General features: G+C 50.9%; 10 protein-coding genes across 10 annotated transcripts; 2 read left to right on the forward strand and 8 right to left on the reverse strand.

The window, feature by feature from the left end:
* Window positions 1-400: 400 nt before the first annotated feature.
* On the forward strand, window positions 401-2,833 carry APUU_61355S (uncharacterized protein; the record flags this gene model as incomplete). Its single annotated transcript, XM_041694688.1, has 5 exons — window positions 401-674; window positions 726-791; window positions 842-1,361; window positions 1,411-1,470; window positions 1,522-2,833. 5 exons carry the CDS (start codon window positions 401-403, stop codon window positions 2,831-2,833), a joined length of 2,232 nt encoding a protein of 743 aa, XP_041560493.1.
* Window positions 2,834-3,850: 1,017 nt separating this feature from the next.
* On the reverse strand, window positions 3,851-5,094 carry APUU_61356A (uncharacterized protein; the record flags this gene model as incomplete). Its single annotated transcript, XM_041694689.1, has 4 exons — window positions 3,851-4,134; window positions 4,190-4,598; window positions 4,644-4,933; window positions 4,992-5,094. 4 exons carry the CDS (start codon window positions 5,092-5,094, stop codon window positions 3,851-3,853), a joined length of 1,086 nt encoding a protein of 361 aa, XP_041560494.1.
* Window positions 5,095-5,332: 238 nt separating this feature from the next.
* APUU_61357A (uncharacterized protein) lies at window positions 5,333-5,632 on the reverse strand (the record flags this gene model as incomplete). Its single annotated transcript, XM_041694690.1, has 1 exon — window positions 5,333-5,632. One exon carries the CDS (start codon window positions 5,630-5,632, stop codon window positions 5,333-5,335), a length of 300 nt encoding a protein of 99 aa, XP_041560495.1.
* A 925-nt stretch (window positions 5,633-6,557) lies between these two features.
* On the reverse strand, window positions 6,558-7,986 carry APUU_61358A (uncharacterized protein; the record flags this gene model as incomplete). The annotated part of the gene is made up of 3 exons (XM_041694692.1): window positions 6,558-7,673; window positions 7,722-7,904; window positions 7,960-7,986. The coding sequence occupies 3 exons, from the start codon at window positions 7,984-7,986 to the stop codon at window positions 6,558-6,560; spliced, it is 1,326 nt and encodes a 441-aa protein (XP_041560496.1).
* A 2,323-nt stretch (window positions 7,987-10,309) lies between these two features.
* APUU_61359S (uncharacterized protein) lies at window positions 10,310-10,837 on the forward strand (the record flags this gene model as incomplete). The annotated part of the gene is made up of 1 exon (XM_041694693.1): window positions 10,310-10,837. One exon carries the CDS (start codon window positions 10,310-10,312, stop codon window positions 10,835-10,837), a length of 528 nt encoding a protein of 175 aa, XP_041560497.1.
* A 108-nt stretch (window positions 10,838-10,945) lies between these two features.
* APUU_61360A (uncharacterized protein) lies at window positions 10,946-12,360 on the reverse strand (the record flags this gene model as incomplete). Its single annotated transcript, XM_041694694.1, has 5 exons — window positions 10,946-11,083; window positions 11,137-11,277; window positions 11,330-11,868; window positions 11,918-12,002; window positions 12,049-12,360. 5 exons carry the CDS (start codon window positions 12,358-12,360, stop codon window positions 10,946-10,948), a joined length of 1,215 nt encoding a protein of 404 aa, XP_041560498.1.
* A 418-nt stretch (window positions 12,361-12,778) lies between these two features.
* APUU_61361A (FAD-binding oxidoreductase) lies at window positions 12,779-14,708 on the reverse strand (the record flags this gene model as incomplete). The annotated part of the gene is made up of 3 exons (XM_041694695.1): window positions 12,779-13,925; window positions 13,981-14,367; window positions 14,413-14,708. 3 exons carry the CDS (start codon window positions 14,706-14,708, stop codon window positions 12,779-12,781), a joined length of 1,830 nt encoding a protein of 609 aa, XP_041560499.1.
* A 398-nt stretch (window positions 14,709-15,106) lies between these two features.
* On the reverse strand, window positions 15,107-16,173 carry APUU_61362A (peroxidase family protein; the record flags this gene model as incomplete). The annotated part of the gene is made up of 5 exons (XM_041694696.1): window positions 15,107-15,285; window positions 15,351-15,622; window positions 15,681-15,728; window positions 15,791-15,983; window positions 16,071-16,173. 5 exons carry the CDS (start codon window positions 16,171-16,173, stop codon window positions 15,107-15,109), a joined length of 795 nt encoding a protein of 264 aa, XP_041560500.1.
* A 630-nt stretch (window positions 16,174-16,803) lies between these two features.
* Window positions 16,804-17,761, reverse strand: APUU_61363A (uncharacterized protein; the record flags this gene model as incomplete). The annotated part of the gene is made up of 2 exons (XM_041694697.1): window positions 16,804-17,009; window positions 17,065-17,761. The coding sequence occupies 2 exons, from the start codon at window positions 17,759-17,761 to the stop codon at window positions 16,804-16,806; spliced, it is 903 nt and encodes a 300-aa protein (XP_041560501.1).
* Window positions 17,762-17,847: 86 nt separating this feature from the next.
* Window positions 17,848-18,393, reverse strand: APUU_61364A (uncharacterized protein; the record flags this gene model as incomplete). The annotated part of the gene is made up of 1 exon (XM_041694698.1): window positions 17,848-18,393. The coding sequence occupies one exon, from the start codon at window positions 18,391-18,393 to the stop codon at window positions 17,848-17,850; it is 546 nt and encodes a 181-aa protein (XP_041560502.1).
* Between the last annotated feature and the right edge of the window lie 222 nt (window positions 18,394-18,615).

The raw sequence follows: 18,615 nt of genomic DNA on the forward strand, positions 1-18,615 counted from the left end.
GTACATATTATTACTTCACTTTATATCGCGGGGAGGCGATCCACTAGAGAGTGACTCGGGTTACTCAAATGACCCGGTGGCTTAAGGCGCGCAAGGCTGGTTTCAATATGCTGTTACGGAATTGGTCTGTGCCAGTTATTCAACACGAGTAGCTGAGTGGCGATATCGACACGCACCAATCCCGATCAGCCCGGCAAACTCTAGGCGTCAGCAGCATATTCTCATATGTAGTTCTATTCCGAACCTGACTCCAGGCTACCCCGGGTTGGAGGCGGAGTATGGTATGGCTCGTGCGGATGGATAAAACGATTGTATGCCGCTGTTATTCTTGGAGATGGCTGTTTATTCAATACATCGTTTGTTGTACAACATTGTTTGCCTGCTTGTTACGTGTATAGCCATGGCCTGTACCGTTCCACCGCGGACGTGGGAAGGTGGATTCGCGCGCCCAACAGAAACAAATTCATGGGAGGATGGAGGTAAATATATCACCGAATACGGTGAACAGGCACACTATACATTGCCAGTACACAGAGAGCTACCGACTTCGACAATTGGGAATGATATCGGCCTGGCGCATCTGAGGACATGGCCGAGTATCTACGATGGCACTGCCCAGGGGAAGCCGGCATGGTTTCAACCAGCCAGCGAAGTGGATGTACTTATCTGCGGTGGTAGGTATAACTGACAACACCATAGGAAGGGTATAGGGCTAACTGAACAAGCGGGTCCGTTCGGCCTGCAACTAGGAATGATCCTCGCAAGACAGGGTATTAGCTTCCGGATCATAGGTACAACCTCCTTCTCAATCTCTTCGGGTCCTTAGTTAACAGTATTACAGACAAGGCAAGCTCACCCTGTCTCTCCGGCCGTGCAGACGCAGTCCACCCACGGGCCCTGGAGCTCATCCACGCCTGGGGTCTTGCTCACGAAGCCACCGAAGAAGGCCCGCTCATCAACTCGACTGCAGTATACAGCAACGGTGTAAAGCTGTTCCACAGCAACCACCCGACTAGCGATTCCCGATACAAGGGCGCACATGTTATAACCCAAGGTCAGCTGGAACGGATATACATCCGCGACCTACTGCGCCATCAGATCGTTGTAGAGAGGGAGACCCTCGTTCAGGAGTTTGGCGTGCTGGACGGTGATTCGACGCACCCTGTTCAGGCTACATTGCAGAATATCTCGAGCGGCGCGGAAGAGGTTGTCAGAGCGCAGTATCTCATCGGGGCTGACGGTGCGGCCAGCAGTATTCGCGAGCAGATGAAGGTGGACTTTGATGGGCTTGCGACGGATATCTACTGGGCGATTATTGACTGTCAGTTCAAGACGGACTATCCGCTTATATTTGGGATGAGGTGAGCTCTACTCCGTCTGATAAATGCGGGATGTTAATTGGTATTACAGCATGCTTACTAGTAAACATGGTGGGAGCGTCATCATTCCTCGCGAGGAGGGGCATACTCGGTCAGTACTCTCTCCTTGCTAACTCCTTTAAACCGCGTCTAATAAATCTAGGATATATATCCAAGTCAACGAAGAAACAGCCCGCCGTCTCCGCGAAAGCCGAGACGCGAGAAGGAATGCATCCGGCGTAGGGGACACTCGCATCGACGACCACGGGATCGCCCCAGACGAAGCCCTCGAGCAACTGCGCAAGATCATGGCACCCTGGACGATCGAATTCGCGTCCCCAATCAGCTGGTTCTCAGTATGGAAAGTCAACGAGCGAGTAGCCCGGCACTTCTCATCTCCTGATCTGCGCGTGCATCTAGGTGGCGACGCAGCTCACGTCCACAGCGTCATGGGGGCATTCGGCTTCAACTCCTCTGTATACGACGCTGCCAATCTCGGCTGGAAGTTGGGCCTTTGTCTCAAGGAGCAGGCGAAGCGGGATATTCTGCTTCCAACATACGATAGCGAGCGCCGCATGGCTGCAAACCGCGTCATCCGCTGTTCTGGCGCGTATCTGCGTTTCCTCTGCAACTCGCATCTGCCTTTAGCTGCCCTGAGAGGACTGCACGAGAACCTCGAATCGCATGATGAAGCCCTCCCGGCACTAGATGGGAGTATACAGGCGCAGGGCCAGTTCATGGGCGTCTTCTACAGACGCCACTCGAACTTCCTCCTCGGTATCGAGTGGCCGATTATCGAGTCGTCGATTTGTCCTCTTGATACCCCTGAGCAGCAACGACCGATATCCGTTCGCAACGGAGCTCGTGCTCCGAATCCCCGTGTTTGCTTTGATATAGAGTACACGTCGTACTTGTACGATAAAATGACCGGGGTGTCGAGGTTCCATCTCCTGGTTTTTGGCTCGGACCTGCAGGGCCCTGTGCGGGAGAGACTGATGATATTTTCCAAGAAGACATTTGGACCGGATGGTCTTTTCGCCCGCTTTGGTGGCAAGGCGATCTTCAATGTTATTCTTGTCACCAAGGCTCTACCGTACGAGGCTAGACGTTTGCTTGCGTCGCAGAATGGCAAGGAGGATGACCTTAAGGGTCTCCGCGAGCATGCAGCTGTGGTGTATGATGACCGGGTTCCCGACGATGATGCGCATTATTGGTACGGGGTTAATCATGCCCGTGGTGCTGCTGTTGCTGTTCGGCCGGACCTGAGCGTTGGTGTCAGCGTTTGGCCGGAAGATGTGGAGGGGCTGGATGCGTATTTTGGAGAATTTCTGGTGAAGCAGAAGGTGTCGCCTATACATTCGAGTAAGAGTGGCGTTGAGGTTATCAGTCAGGAGGTTGATGGGGTATGCAACATGCAGGTGGCTCGTCCGAGGAAGTCCATTCGATCTTGGTTCTCTAGTCTGTTGACGATTTAGAAAGTCAATTCTTGAAGTTAGAGTGGGCTGCATGTTAGGAGACAGGATACGGATGTGGATAATTTTAGAATGAATGCAAGTCGCGAACGTGGAGTGCTTTACTGTACGCTCTTGTCATTACGAGATGAGTATAATGCAGGATCTAATACCCTCATTCACTACTACATAAGTCGCGAATGCTGTTCGTTCTTGTTATAACTTGCAGTCACCAGATTTGCGCTCATGTTGTGACAGCTTCTAATCGGACAAATATCAAGTATAGAGTAGTCATGGGTCAATTTGCATGTCCATATCCCCATCGAGATAACGGCATTGGATGAAAAGATATGAGTCATGTACTCTGGACGCTTTTAAAACCACGGCAAAAACTGCATCCAATGTATAAGTGAATGTTATTAAGAAGAAATAAAACGAGGCAATGCAAAATGCGATGCAGTCAGCAACATGCACGAAGCAAGATCTGGAACGTGGGAGCTGAAGGTCTCCAGTCTCGCACATCTGCACGATGCCCTGCCTGTAAGTATTCTCCGAGACAATGCAGGTTACACGAGATTGATATTATTCTCCTTGACGGATTCGAATGTCAGCGCCAACACGAGCCCAGAGCGTAGTGTGCAGGATCCGGCAAGGATCCGGCAAGGATTAGGCTCTGGAATAGCAACAGTCTTATCTCAGCACAGTTCAGCTTGCAGTAGTGTTCTGGACCGCCCGGTCAGGTCCATTAATTGATAAATGTCGTAATTGGTAGGGGAATATCACGCACGATATCGATCAGATTGGGCCATCGCGTTGCCTAACCAAGTCTGCTTCAGATGATCGGGGATTACCGCTCACGTATTGTGGATGACAGTTTATTGCTGGAGAATGGATCGTCTACCGTAAGGAATACAGGGTTTTGATCCTCGAGGGATGATATCTATACTGTTCTTGAACTATGCCCGAGTAGCTTAACGTTGCCATCTCTATCCGTTTATTGCCTGGATGACATGTAAGACGCCTTTAGCCACCACCGCGTGTCTAGTTATCCATTTTGATGGCTGCTGATACGGAGAGTTTCGTCACTGCCTCGAATACCGCCCCGACCTTGTCACTTGAGCAGACTGCTTGGATGCAGACTCTTCGATGATTGGCGTCGGGCTTGGCTTCGCCTGGAGGGCTCGTATCGGACAGGAAGCCGGGAGGAAACGATGGCGCACCTGTGGGTGAAGATCCCGGACCGAAGGCTTGAGATACGAGATCGTCGATGCTCATAGTTGGTGGGGTTTCAGATTCGATGGTTGCATCGGTGCTATCTATTTGATCTACATAATTAGTTAGAGCGTCCATAGTGACTCATGAATACGGCATGCTACATACCGACCAGCGGAAACGGAAAGGCTGTGGAATCGACATCGAGCTCACAGGATGTAGGGTGGAAAGTTGGATAGGAGGTAGGAAGCCATCTGGAGCTGTCGTCGAATACGAAGGGGGAATTGCCGTGTCCTGTTGGGAGAGTGATCAAGTCCGACTGGGGAGTCGCTGATGAGGAGATGTCCTGGTCTCTGTTTTCATGCGGAGAATTGTCAGACCACAGTATGTCCTGCCATGGGGTATTGCTCAGACCATGGAAGCGTCTGGTGATTCCGGTCTGTTGGCTCTTTAGTCGTCGTTGCAGTATGTGATATCGGTTTTTTGCGGCGAGACTGGTTCTTCCTGGGAAATGATGGGACACAATCTGCTGCCAGTAGTGGCCGTGTTTGTTGACTTGCTCGATTAAGAGATCGTCCTAACGCCGTGTTAGATGTGTTTTATATCAACACTTATGACATACCTCGTGCTGCGTCCATGGACTGTGGTCGATATCTGGATTGATTGCCTGACCCCAGCGTTTCGAGCATTGATCGGGCAGTCTCGTTGCCACCATAGATGCAACCACCGACCACTTGGTACCGTGTCGTTCAATCGCTCTGCGTAGCCGTTCGTCCTCCGCCTCTGTCCATGGTCCTTTCTTTACTTTCACTGCTGCAGTACCATACCAGCGCTTGCGGCAATCTTTATTCGTTCTCCCCGGGAGATATGCAGCGATCTCGTGCCAGCTAATGTTGTCACCTTCTCCTTGTACTACAGACGATGAATTAGTATGGCCTAACCCTCAGTCTAGGGAGATCGGGTATCAGACCTCTTCTCACTTCCCTCTTTAGTATCATGTCTTCTTCTGGTGTCCAGTTCCGCCGACGGCGGATCATCAGGAAGGGTGTCTCGTCAGGTGTAGCGTTCATCATTGTAGGCATGGGGTCGATGTATGCTGTTAGAATGTTGAATGACTTGCTATCCAAGCCCGCTCGTAGAAGGCGTACTCTTATAAACACCAGGCCGTGAATGACCATCGGGTTGGCTGAGATCTGTAGCTGGCCTCTGGCCAGTCACAGCCGTCCTTCGGCTGACATGGTGGCATAGTATACCGCAGTAATACTTGGCTCTTCTCCCTGCACTGGCGGGGATTCCTACTTGCCAGACCCGTTAGGCCATCTGGTACCCGTGTAACGCAATCCGAGGCGATGCAGGCATTGCAGCAGCAAGGCGCATGGCAGGAGTCCACCCAATTAACCTCGCGTTCCAAATAGAGGGGAGCTTAGCGTCAGCATACCCTCTCGTGTTCTGCTCGCTTGTCTTCCCCTGGTTGCGTTTTACTCTCGTGCGTGTTTCCCGTTTTCGTTTAGAGTCGTAACCGCCGGCATATACGATATAGCGATCGTCTTGCCCTCCTTGGGCTAGAGGACGTAGAGTTAGATTGCAAGCAGCCGGAAGAGCTTCATACATCGTGTTGGCAGATTGACGGATTGACCCTTTCCACAGGTGGTATACCAATCCTTCCAAGCCATGCAATCAGCAAATGTTATGCAATCCCTCCGACGGGGCAGCGTATGAGCAGGGCGCCGGATACCCACGCGAGATCAGTTGAGATGCAAGGTCTCAGATCCGCATCCCAGACGTCATGCCAAGTAGCCAGGAGGCCTGACAAGAACCCCGATCTCACCTACGAAGTAGCCAATGGATCTGGGCACGTCTCGGCGCATTTCTCAAGGGAGGGAAGGATAGAGGTATACAAGCTCGCAAAAGCTGAACTGGGGTGTCTTCTGTCTTCAGCAATCAGTACTCGTATTTGACAGATTACGGCCTGGCGAAGCTTATACTCTTAATGCTCAGAATTAATACGGACTGGCCTGATGCATTTAGAAGGAATGATATAGACGTTGCAGGATAAACTCCCAACAGGGCTCGTCACCGGACTCTAGAACGTGTGTTACAAGACCCAAGAGAATGGATACCACTGTAGCAACGGTCTATGTATAGCAACAGCTACGATGTACGTCCTAGGCCTGTCACCGCAAGATATACAAGCCACTGGGCTCGGCTCCCCACAATAGGTCAGCTCATAAACGGTATCCTGCATTTTGAACGATGGGACTAATGAGATTATATCTTATCTACTGGTTAGAATCAAGCTGAGGCAGAATAACCGATAAGCTATCGAACGCCTGACCCGTTCTTCTATCGTTTATTAATAAACATAAACGCAATCTTATTGCTGCTATATCGCAGCTACAAACAATCGATCCTGGTCAGTTTTTACGGGTAGTTTGAGTGATTTCTTAAGCCCACGCGACTAGTTGAGTAGCCCTAGGAAACAGACGTCGCATATCCGGGTTGAGCCAGGTAAGAACCACACAGTCTAACAGGGGAGCTAAGACCGCTCAGTGAGGAAATAACTAGTAATATCCAGCTCCCCATTCTGCTTAAACAGACAGCTCAGATAGGACTGCAGTCCATTCCCCGTCTCCAACGTCTTCTCGCCAGCCACCTTCTCCAGCACCCGGAGGTAGTTTGCACAGTACGACCCACGGCCATTCGCCTCCATCCAACTGGTAACGCCCTGGGCCGATTTCAGATCATTCTGCCCGTAGTGCGTGAGCGGGGTGTAGAACTTGATATCTGGGACTTCGGCACCAGGTGCAATGTCAAAGTAGTACAGATAGTAAGCTGCGCGGCCCAGGGGCGAGGATCCGGTCCCAAACCCATGGTGAACGGGTGCGTCTGCATCGTCGGGGAAATCAGATGGGAGGCCAGTAACATCTTCAAGGAGTTGATGGAGACTCTGTAGTTGGGCTTCTAGCCCTGTGATGCGCCCGCCCAGGGTCATTACTTCGCGCACCGAAGCGAATGTCGTGTGTGGAGAGCGGAAGTAGAATTTCAATCTGGACGATTGGGATCCCGTCGGAGAGCTCGTGCCATTGTCGATGGCTAGGCCTGTCGGGACTAGGACTTGGCCCTCGGTGCTGGCCTTGAGGAAGTCAAGGACTGCATCGAGAGCCTTGGTCCCGACCTTGCTGTCGGCTTCGGAGAGTATATGACGAAGGGAAGCATCCCAGCGATCCATTGGGAGTAGTCTCTGCCCAGCCAGCCTGGGGAAGAAGTATGTCTTCAGCGTCATGCCGTCATGCAGGTAATCGTACCCAAGCATCGTGGTGGTAGCCAGTGGGACACCAGCCTCCTTTGCCTGCCAGTACTTCGTTTCAGGGTCGTAGAAAGTGGACAGGAAATGGTTTGTCCAGGCCGTGTCCATGGGAATACGGCGCGCGAAGGAGTCCAGCAGCTCCCTTGTGCGTCGCTGGTTGATGGGATCCAATGCTGTACCACTCGACTCTCCAATGGGCTCGAATCCAATCCGGATATCGGGTCTGCTGGTTGGGCTCGCCCCGTTCCACTTCCACGAGTATATCAATGGGAGTCCGTGTTGGGTTATCAGGCACTTCCACGGTACTGTCCCGTCTGCGCCGGGTGCCTGACCCATGTAAGGTACCTGATGATCGTCAATAACCTATCTCCTGCCTTCGGCTGTGGTACTTACAGTCCAGTGGTAGTGGATCAACAGGTTCTCATACTGCTTCTCTTTCGAATATCCAGCCTCTTCAAGCATCGCTGCCATGTGGGGTCCAGTAACATTCCACCAGTAGTTGCTGTCGTGATCTCGAGATGGAAGCCATCTGGATAGCGATTCCCATACAGAGCTACCATCTTGCACGCGTGGTGCCTGATCTCACGGTTAGCGATTGATACACTCCAGATTCGCACTTGCTGAATCAAACCTTCTGGATGCCGTTCGAGTTCGTCATTTTAGCTTCAAGAGAAAACAAACAGTGATTGAAATGTGGTCACTGACGCAACTGTAGGTAACGGCATTGCGCGTTTTGTTATCACATTTATATGACATTCCAGTTCCCTGAGGGGTCAATGCAGCCATATCGAGTACGAGATGTACAGGCCGAATATCCGTCTATCTCAATGAGGCGGACAAATCACATCGAATATTGCATGTTGGTAGCTCCTAACATGGCGCCCGAGTACGAGCGCTTCCGGAGGCCTTGATCGTGCACCGAGACATCTTGCCTGTGTCGGCGTGTGGAGGCGCTATCGAAGCCACAAAGACAGCACTAGTTTTAGATGTAATATGGGAGCTGTTTCCGACAGGCCGCTGATATCCAGACTGGGGAATAGAGCAGCCTAGTGAATTGTCCGAGCTTGCAGGGTCGGGCTAATTATCATTCGTCGTCGATGTCCGGCCTCGATCTTAGGCGCCGATGGAGCGTCAGATCCATGCATGGCCGATAGTGGGCGTGCTATGTCAGATCTCCCACCTGTAAATCCTGGGTATATTCTGCGGCGGCTACCCCGGTCCATGGGGATACGTGATCCGAGGCACAGGGTTCAGGCAGAAAGAGAAGTCGGATAGCCACTCCCGACACGAGTGAGCCTGGAGATGACCAGCAGTCATAGTCTACCCAGCAGGGTCTTGTTCCTTCCAAGATAGATTCTTGGAGGTCGGCTTCCGAGGGCCCAAGACATACCCAATGAATATTGTACGAACACTATGATCTGTAGGGCTCGGGGAATAATAGCAAGTCCTTCTACGAGCGTGCCGTCCCGCTAACTGTGGCAATATAGGAGGTATGACAAAGACCCTGATGGCAGCTGTTGTGCTCACAGGTATGCATACCATTGGGTGATGCGCATACTATCGGAATACCCACGTAGACATACTCTTTGCTATAGGTTTCTGGTATTTTGCGAAGGTTGGGCAGCACTCAACGGTTAATTCTATCAACATATTGACGTTTGCCATGAGAAATGCCTTTCTGCTTTCTTCTTGAATATCTGCACACAATGTCGAGACCATTTAGAGCATAAGAAAGCCCTAGATCGTGACCCTGACATAAGAGCGCACTGACACTATGCCTTTGCCTCTCACGATTCATTTCTGCCCTCGTGCCCTTCGCTTCCGTCTCCATCTCTTTAGCGGGTCAACTGTTGACGCACAAAGGAAACAATGTCTTCGCTCAACCCGTCTAGTATTCTAAAGAGCGGATCTACGAATCCCAATTCGGAGTGCGCACTCGTTAATACTTCAAACGGCTCGGTCGTGCAAGGCGTCAGACGCAGGAGGTGGGCATGGTAGCGTGCCTGACGGTGGTTTTGCCTAGGGTCTGTAAAGAGTATTAGGCCAAAGCAGCAAGCAGCTAGGGACACGGTGATAACGGACACGTTGCCGAAGCGTTCAGAAAAGTCTCCTTTCCAGTGACTATTTCGATGTGGTCTCCAGGATATACAATTCCTGCGTTCGCTTTGGTTGATGAAGGATTAGCTCCAGTATTTAGACGTGGAACTCATGATACGCACCTATAATCTGGTCGCGAAGAAGAGGAATTTGGGCATCACGAGATATCCTGGTGCTCAAAAAGAAAGTGCCTTCGTCCATTATGGGCAATCGGCTGGGTAGGATACTGAGGGAAGGCGATGTAATCCAACCTCCCACTATATTGCGTACAGAGATATTGTTTTTCCTGGATTGTATTATTGAAAAGTGTAGGCAGAGGTCAGCGGGGAGAGCGCAGATTTGATTATATAGGCATCAATGGTGTTAAATTATAGAGTGACTACAATCTTCAAGTTTTTCATACGTGAAGGTGCGATATCTAACGATATTCACCAGCTGTTGCCAGCCTCCCACCATTGGTACCGATTTCATGACACTGCCCAAGTGGCAGCACAAGTGAATAAATATGGTGTTGAATCGGAACAGGGATCTACCACTCGGCTAAATTGAGATGAATTAATATAAATCAATAACTGGAGTTGTCGATCAGCAACGGACTCAACCTCTGACCTCCGTCTTGGACAGGCCGTCTTGGAAGCCCTAGCTGTTTAGCACAAAGGGTCCAGGGGCGCTATTCTCTGGTGAAACCAAACACAGTCCTGTATGTTGATTGTGGATATGCGCTAGACGCAGACACCTTATTTATTTGACACAAGCCATTGGGGGTCTACCCCGTTATTCTTCACAACCCCATATATAATGTCGCTCCAGCCCAGCTACCACTTGGACAACGCCCTAACTCCAACTCTACCGACGAATTTCAGTGTGACTCCCTGTTTAACACCATGCGCCTCTCTAAAATCACAGCCGCACTGGCCACTGCCTCCACCGCATCGGCAGCCCTAACTTGGTCTCTCGAAAAGTCATCCAGTCCAACCGACGATGAAGCCGACGCATACGGATTGATCGAGGCCGCAATGGAAGCTGCAGTAGCCCGGCATGCTCGTCTCGGAGACGCCAGCAAGTCCCTCAACGTCTACTACGTCCCCGGCGTCCCAACCGCTGAAGCGAGCTACGACGGAACAATGCGATTCGGTACCGACCGCAGCTATCTAAACGAGCGGACAGCCCTGCATGAGATCTCGCATACTCTTGGGATCGGACAGACAGCTGCGTTCGACGAGAAGTGCGCCGCGAATGACTGGCCTACTGCGACTCCGCTGCTGCAATCCTGGGACGGTGGTGACGCGATCATCAACTGCGGTGGAAGCCACATCTGGCCGTACGGGCTGAACTACAATGATGAATGGAGCGAGACGAACGCTGATCGTCACGTTGAGCTGATAAATGCGATGCTTGCGGATGGACTGTAGAGGGGTATTGACACTACTCCTGATGGTTAATATGACCTTGCTATGTACATATCTATCACAATGCCATGAGATCCGATTGCAAGTAAAAATAATTGGAAACCCCCAGCATCAGGCTGATCCATTAGCAGTTGTATCAAACAGGGGAGTAACATTGCCATCATTCAACTCCTTTTCGACGACATTCGCGACTTCGTTCCACCTTTCGAGCGTATCTGTCTCTGCATCAAAGGGATACAGCCATCGATTCTGCATTATATTCAGTTAGTTACAACATTCATTGCTTCTGGCTGTATTCTTACCCTCATCATCACATCTTCTGGGTTCAGCCTCTCGCCTGCCTCCAGTTTCTTCAACGCCCCATGCCATCTGTCGCGTATATCCTCCCCGTTTCGTTGGCACTTGCGCACCCGATCGAACCGCAGTTTCTCATATACTCGCGTCTAAAATACAAAATTAGAAGAGATATCAACGAAGGAACTGGTAAGAACACACCGCAAGAGGAACATTTCCCTTCCCAGCCAGCTTCAAACACAACGCCAGGACCGCCGCACTCTCCGTCGCCTGGGATGCACCCTGTGCACTGGTTGGCAGATGCGGGTGACACGAGTCCCCAAGAAGAGCAATCTTATGGCTCCTGCTAACCCATGATGGAATTGGATCCCGATAGCAGATCTTCCAATCCAGACACTCTTTCGTCTTCTGAACTGCCGCTGCAATCCGTGGGTCCAAATCCCGAATTGTCTCTCGCACATTATCCATATTCCCCGGCTGGAACCAGGACTCTGTGATGTCTTCAGTATCCTTGTGCGTCAGGATCCAGTTGAATTCTTCTCCGTCGCGGAGGGTATTCTGGACTAGATGCACGTCGTGCCCGATCCAGATGTTTATACATTCTTTTTCAACGAACTCTCGACAGACGGGGTCTGCTTTTAAGAATGCTCCTTTGAAGTATGCTCGGTAGCAGGCATATCCTGACGATTTGGGCTTATCTTCGAATCCGAGGACGAGCTCGCGGGCGAGGGATTTGATGCCTTCGGGTGTTAATAATTGCCAGTTAATGGAATACTAGGGGGAGTATACCATCAGCAGCGATGATCACATCGGCTTCGTGCTGTTCACCATTCGCAAGGGTAATCGAAGGTTTCTTCTCGTCGTAGGATACAACCTAATACATCAGCCAAACCTAGATAGCACACTCAGCTGAATCATACATTACGCCCCATGTGCAGTGGAACTCCCAAAGCCAAAACTCTATCCAAAAATGCGCGATGATAGTCCCCTCTATGTCCAATATATCCAGCCATATCCATAGCCGACTGCTGGGCCATGATCTCGCCGGTCTTCCAGTGTCGAATCTGGAGGAACTCTGACTTATTTCCCAGCGCGACCAGTTCATCGTGCAGACCCCAGCGCTCTAACAGCCTGAGTGCATTCTCCCCTAGTCCCAAGGAGTCGCCCAGACGCAGGAACTCGTGGACTTTTTCGAATACTTCGACTTCGAAGCCTTGGTGGTGCATTGCCATTGCGGCTACGCAGCCGCCTAGCCCTGCGCCGACGATGATAACTGCATTGTGTTATAAGTTATGTGGACGGTGTTGGTTAGGGAGCAGGATACCTTTCATTCTTTCGCTTGCCATCTTATCACGTACAGCTTCGCTTTCTTGAAATAATGTTATACTGCCCAGGTATAGCTTCCTTACTGTAATGTCTCACTGAAGACAAGTGCTATATCATATTAGAAGGCTCCTTGACCAGATTCAAGTTCCCATGATTCAGTGAGATCTCCAATGTGGGGTAATCAATGCACTGCCTCTGCGCTGGAGTATTTCCGGGCCTGGGGAGACCCCCTCAATGTATCAATTTTGCACGTTCATTGGATCAGGAAACTTGGAGTAGAAAGGCAGAGTAGATTTGAAATCGAAATACGTAGGTAGTAAAATATCAAAGTTTCGCCTTAGGTACGACATCTCGCTGGATATCCCTCTCTGGCGTAATCTCCCACCCGATCTCCCTATAAGCCCTAGGCCAGATGCCATTCCTGCCAGGCGCCAGAATCCCCTTCGGATCCAATGCATCCTTAATCGTCTCATTGAACCTCCTCAGCGCCTGATTATTCCACCCATATGTGGCCGCCACCTGGTCCGCAAACAGCAAATGGGTCCGGTACTCACCATAGCCCTCCTTTGCGCACTCCGCAATCAGCTCCCTCATCAGCCCCGTCGCGCGTCGCTTCTGGTCCGGGTCACCGCGGTCGTAAACAATATTGGCAATATAGTGACTTTCCCGTCCCGCAATTGCAAGCGTGGGAAAGTTGTCGAAGCCCCATTTCCTGTGCAGGCCTTCGACGATGCTATGTACAATCCGCGCGTCTTTCCCCCTTGTTGGCACGATAGGTGAGAAGAATAGATGCGCTGCGTTTGGGACCCAGTTTAGCCAGTCGACTTCACGGAGGACAGGGATACCAGCGCAGACCTTTGCGCGGGAATGCAGGTAGTGCGATTCTGGTAGGTCTTGGGTGTATAGGAACTTGCTTCCAGGTATGCTGGCGAAGGCTGCTCGGATTATGTCCATTTGGGCGTTTATGGCGTCTTCGCTCCCGTATTGAGTCCCGTAGAAGACCCACGACACGTCGCCGCATGGTTGGGTTCTAGCACTGTCTGCGAGGACGTCTCGAGGGACCCTCCCAGGGCCATTGTACCATGCGCTCTTGGGTTTGCCGGTGACTGCAAGCTCTTGTATAACGTGTCGCAGCTGGGGTATATTTCCGAATACCCCTCGCTGCGCCAATGGGCGGATCACCTCGATGATCTGCTCGAAGTCATCGTCGTGTGGGAAGGTGGCCATATACGAGAAGCTGTTTGTCGCGGGCATCAGCCAGAAGCCCATCTTGGTGACGATGCCGAAGTTACTCTGGCTGAATATTCCATCGGAGTATGGGCCGTATGCTGGCTGGAATGAGCCCCAGGTGGGATTGTCTGCACCGTCTTTGCCGGGGAGTGCGCCCATGCCTGTTCGTAGCAGCTCTCCGGTTGGTAGCACAATCTCCATTCCGCAGTGCTGGGAGAAGTGGTCCCCATAGGGTGTATATCTATCGAATTCCACCGTTTAGCTGTAGATCTGTATCAAAAATGGAGGCAGCTCACCCAACTCCCCGATCCAATGCATTTCCCATTACACTCCCTCCACCGAGATCAGGGCAGTCAATCCATAGAGGATACCCAGTCTTCTGCACCTCCTCATACAGTTTATAGTACGAGACACCAGGCTCAACCATGCACGATGCATTGTCCCCGTCTATCTTCAACACCTTGTTCATCCGTTTTCCAAGATCAACCACGACAGAACCGGGTACTCGGGGCGCTGCACCTCCATACCCGATGTTCCGGCCCATTGAGATGGGATATATGGGAATAACATGCTTGTTCGCCCAATGTACCACGGCCTGGACTTCCTCTGTTGTACACGGATATACGGCCGCACTGCATACCATTTCCTCCTGGTGCGCGATATGGAAAGCATCATGCGTGTTTCTGGCACGTTAGCTTACCCTCTTTGCCATAATATAGTCAACTCACGGATGCTCCATATACCACCCGTCAATCAAGGGTTTATCATTGATCTCCACATTCGCAGACCCCAACTGTTCCCGAAGTTCAGTCATGACCTGGTTGAACTTCTCTCTCGATGTATTCGGCGGCAATCTCGGGACTTCGCGCTGGCGGGGAATACTCTCAGACATGGTCTTGTTGGAATATAATCGCTCCTTTGCAACCCTCGCATCCTCCTCCATGCGTTTCGGTATACCGCTGTGCACCTCATCGCTCAGAAGGGGCGTAGGTGCCAGTGTACCAGGCGTCTGTTTGATTGCCATGGTTGATATCGGTTATATGACAGCCAAATCGAGGCGTGTAATATTTAATGGTGCTCTTTATACGTGCTCTCGATGGAATGTCGGTAAGAACTTGAACACATCCCCACACAGGCAGCAGTCCCTCGGTCTTGAAGGAAGGGAAATCCCCCGGCAGCTTCTCCGCATGAATTTCGGTGGGGCCTTCATATGGAGCAGTGATTTCCTTGATCTTCCTTGGTAGGATTGTCACATTTGCGGGGGTGTTGGAGTAGCGCAGGCAGCGAGTCAGTCATTGTCAAGTTCTGAATCAGTTACGGTGAGGTTGCTAGTTCTTACAGTATACACCGTAATATAGCGTATACAAAACATCATTCTCAAACAACTAGTAGCACATCAAATCAGGTCTAGATACAGATTTACTAAAATCCCAACCCAGCATGAAGATCTCCCCTTCTCTTATGTGCAGCAGAGTCCGAGTCAGAATCCGTAATCAAGCTCGCAGCCTTGTTGATCATCGCTGAGACGCCCATGATGGCCTCCACGGTAATGGTATCTTTCTTCGCACTCCATCCTAACTCTGTGGGAAGACGCTCATTCACTAAATAATATTAGCACCGAGATTCCCTATACGCAAACCACCACAAGAGACATATTGGAACTTACAGAAGAAATACTCCACCAGGTTCCTCTCCACAGTCCCAGCATCCATATCCCCAAAGACAATAATCGGGGCCGCAATCTCGCCGAGACTGAACTGTTCTGTAGTATTAGTGAACCTGTAGGTGGGATTGAAAGCCTTGGACATGATCTGGCGCCCAATCTTGCTGTTGGCGAGCATGTCAGCGGTCAGGGTGGAGTTCGTCCAGAAGGCACGGGATTCAGCGAAGACTGTCGCGTTGAAGATGTGGTTTGAACCAAAGTAGCTATCTGCACGACTGTTTTGTTCGAATTAGAATTTATTGCAGTGGAGTGGGCATTGAGATATGGGAGTACCTGAGGCTGGCGTCGTGTTCTAGGACATTGTGCCTGTTTAGATGGTCCCTGTTGAACGTTAGCAAGACTTCCAACTCACGGCGGTTGGAAACATTGAGATGGGATCGTACAGGGTGAAGTAAGTCGCGTTCTCAATTGGATTGGCAATAATAGCCATATCGAACATTGTATTGGCGAGGCCGGCGTCGAAATTCAGAGCCTTGCCTAGGGCATCCACAACCGTGGGCCGGGTGAGGTTCCTGCCATCATGAGGCAGGAAGTTGTGATTTGCAAGTGTATTCATCATCGGACATGGGCCGCGGTCTATGCCGTTCATCGTTAGTTAAACACATACATGGGCGGGGGCGCCGCTCAATGTTAGCTAGGGAGATAAATGGGCGAGGAACGTACAGTCTCCTGGCCCGGCAGGCACCCAAGGATGGGACTCGGGCCACCGAGAACTGGCAGAGGCAAGGCCTACCAGAGCGAGAACAGATTGAAGAGAGAATTGCATTTTGACTTGAACTGCTTAGTGAAATGTTTTAATCACAGTCTTTTTGTGAGCAAGCCGGCCTTTATAAACCCATTCTCCAGGCAGAATTGTATCTACGACATGAAGAAACCAATGAAAAGACACCAATTACGCATTCCTCACGACGAAATTGACCTGAGACCTCCATGGTCCATCTATCCTGCCGGTTTTATGTCGATCATCAGTTCTGGTTCAGCTCATTGGGTCGCATTCTGTTCGCATTCGGGTGCTCGGGTTCGTATACTCGTACTCGTACCTTTGACTCAACCAGGACCAAATAACGACAATCAAGGAGGTACCTTTCTGTTTTAATCATCCAAGGCTTTCGGTATGCCCCAGTGGTTTAACTGCAACACGTTAGTAGTTGCCTAGTAATCCGTTCAACCACTGATCAAAAGTTTACTCCCAGGACGACGGCATCCAACGCATGGGAACATTGTTATACTAGCGTTGGGGATATCTACTGTATCTTCAGCTGCGCATAATGCACATTCCATATTTGAGCTTTACCCAACGAACTTAGATACAATGAATGAATGAATGCTGAACTAAAACATGACTTTGTGTTTGAAATGTGAAACCCACGTTTTGCCATAAACGCCCTAGACTAAACTATGAATAATCTGCATCCCCTTCAGTCGCAGTCTCGGTCTCGCAGGGTATGAAGTCGGATCTGACAGTTCGGTGTGAGTTGGAGCCAGCGGCACGCATCTGCTGGCGAACGTAATTAGAGGTCGAGCGAACCCCCGAATTTAGGTGATAACTCCGCTGATAACTGATGTGCCGCCGAAAGCAGCCCCTACACAATAACAGCATTACTAGTGAGAGTTAGCAGCCGGTATATAGTGGGTGAGGCGTAGGTAGGTGACTAACGAAACCTGGGGGTCGTCTCCCAATATATGTATATTGGGCCGCTAAAGGGGTATTCTTGTGTATCAGACGACTTGTGCATGCAGCTGCCCACCACGGGGATCTCCCTCTGGCCAGTCAAACCCTCATCAGGGGACGGACCGACGAATATACTATTGGCCTTTTCGGTATCGGGTGCCTCCATATCAAGCACGTACGACGCCTGAGTTGCCGCAGATATATCTGCAAACTCCATTCTATCCCCTCTTTTGGCCACTCTAAGGGACATAATCTTTCGGACGTCGGAGAGCAATTCAATTCTCCTAGCAACAGCCATTTCCGCACATTGGTGTTCGCTTCTATGGTTTTGCAAGTCACTGAGGTAACTGGTGACCGCGCAGGCAAGTTCGTTTAGATGATAAGCTGCTGTCATTTCGAAGCAGGGTCCCTTAAGCTCTCCAGAAGCCTCGTATCGGTGCGGGACACCTTCCATATCCTGATTAGTATCCGTGCGTTGAAGCCAACATTTTCCAGCCTGCTTGAAGGCAAACACGCAGTTATCGTGGCATGGACTAGGCGCCATGCTCGCGCTGTCGACCCGGGAAGTGAACGTGGGATGGACATCATCAAGAATCGCTGTTACCGCTAACTCAGTGGCATCGACTGCGCATATCAAGCCGACTTTATATCCGTGGCCGCTATGGGTGGGGGCAGCAGTCATACTAAAGACGCCCGACTCGGTGGACAGGGTGCTGGTATACGTGACCGAGGATATGGCGCGGTCATAGATTCCCTTAAACGCTGTCTTTATATCCCGGAGGGCATTGGCGGCCTAGTCAGTGTTTCCGTCGGATCTTCGGGGTCAGGTATCGGTTGAAGGAAGTGATGAGAAGCCGAGTCGTCCAGGTCGAGATCCTCTTCCAGGCCCGACGATGCCAAAAGCCGCATATTCAGGATATGGGGAGGATACTCCCAGTGGCCGACTTCTATTCCCGGGAACCTGTGTAGAATGCCAGACCTTTGCACCGCAGCCACTGCTTGCTTTCGTGACTTTGGCTGTTTGCAGGAGAACATTATGTGAGGGACTGCTGTTGAGGTCTCACGGCCAAACATGTAGATATCGTAGACGACCATACTAGAGCACCGGACTGGACCGCAGCTGCTATTAAGGACTTGTTGGATGTCTGTGCAAATCTGATCGTAGGCTTGTTGAGCAGGTCCCTGCGCGTCCCAGTATTTCAACGCCCCTTTTGCGACTCCGCGAAATGTTCCAATGGAAAGTTCTGGATTCTCCCAGACCGGCTTCGGTCTCTGGAGCAGCGATAGTGGGCTTCGTAAATGTATGGCACTCATTTCGATATGAGTTGATCCTACAAGTGTTCAAATTTCATCAAATGGGGGATTGCATTATAAAAACATTGTAGGGCTTCATCCCGGCCGGGGCTGAGCTCTTTCGTAAGAAAAGCAACCGGCCAGACTCGTCAGCCTTGGGCAGCTTCAGGCGCTCAAGCCTGCATTCCAGGGCTGTGCATCTGCCCAATAAATGAGGACTATCAGGAACCAAGGTCTTTCCGT

This window comes from Aspergillus puulaauensis, chromosome 6 (genome assembly GCF_016861865.1).
Source record: "Aspergillus puulaauensis MK2 DNA, chromosome 6, nearly complete sequence".
NCBI lineage: Eukaryota > Fungi > Ascomycota > Eurotiomycetes > Eurotiales > Aspergillaceae > Aspergillus > Aspergillus puulaauensis.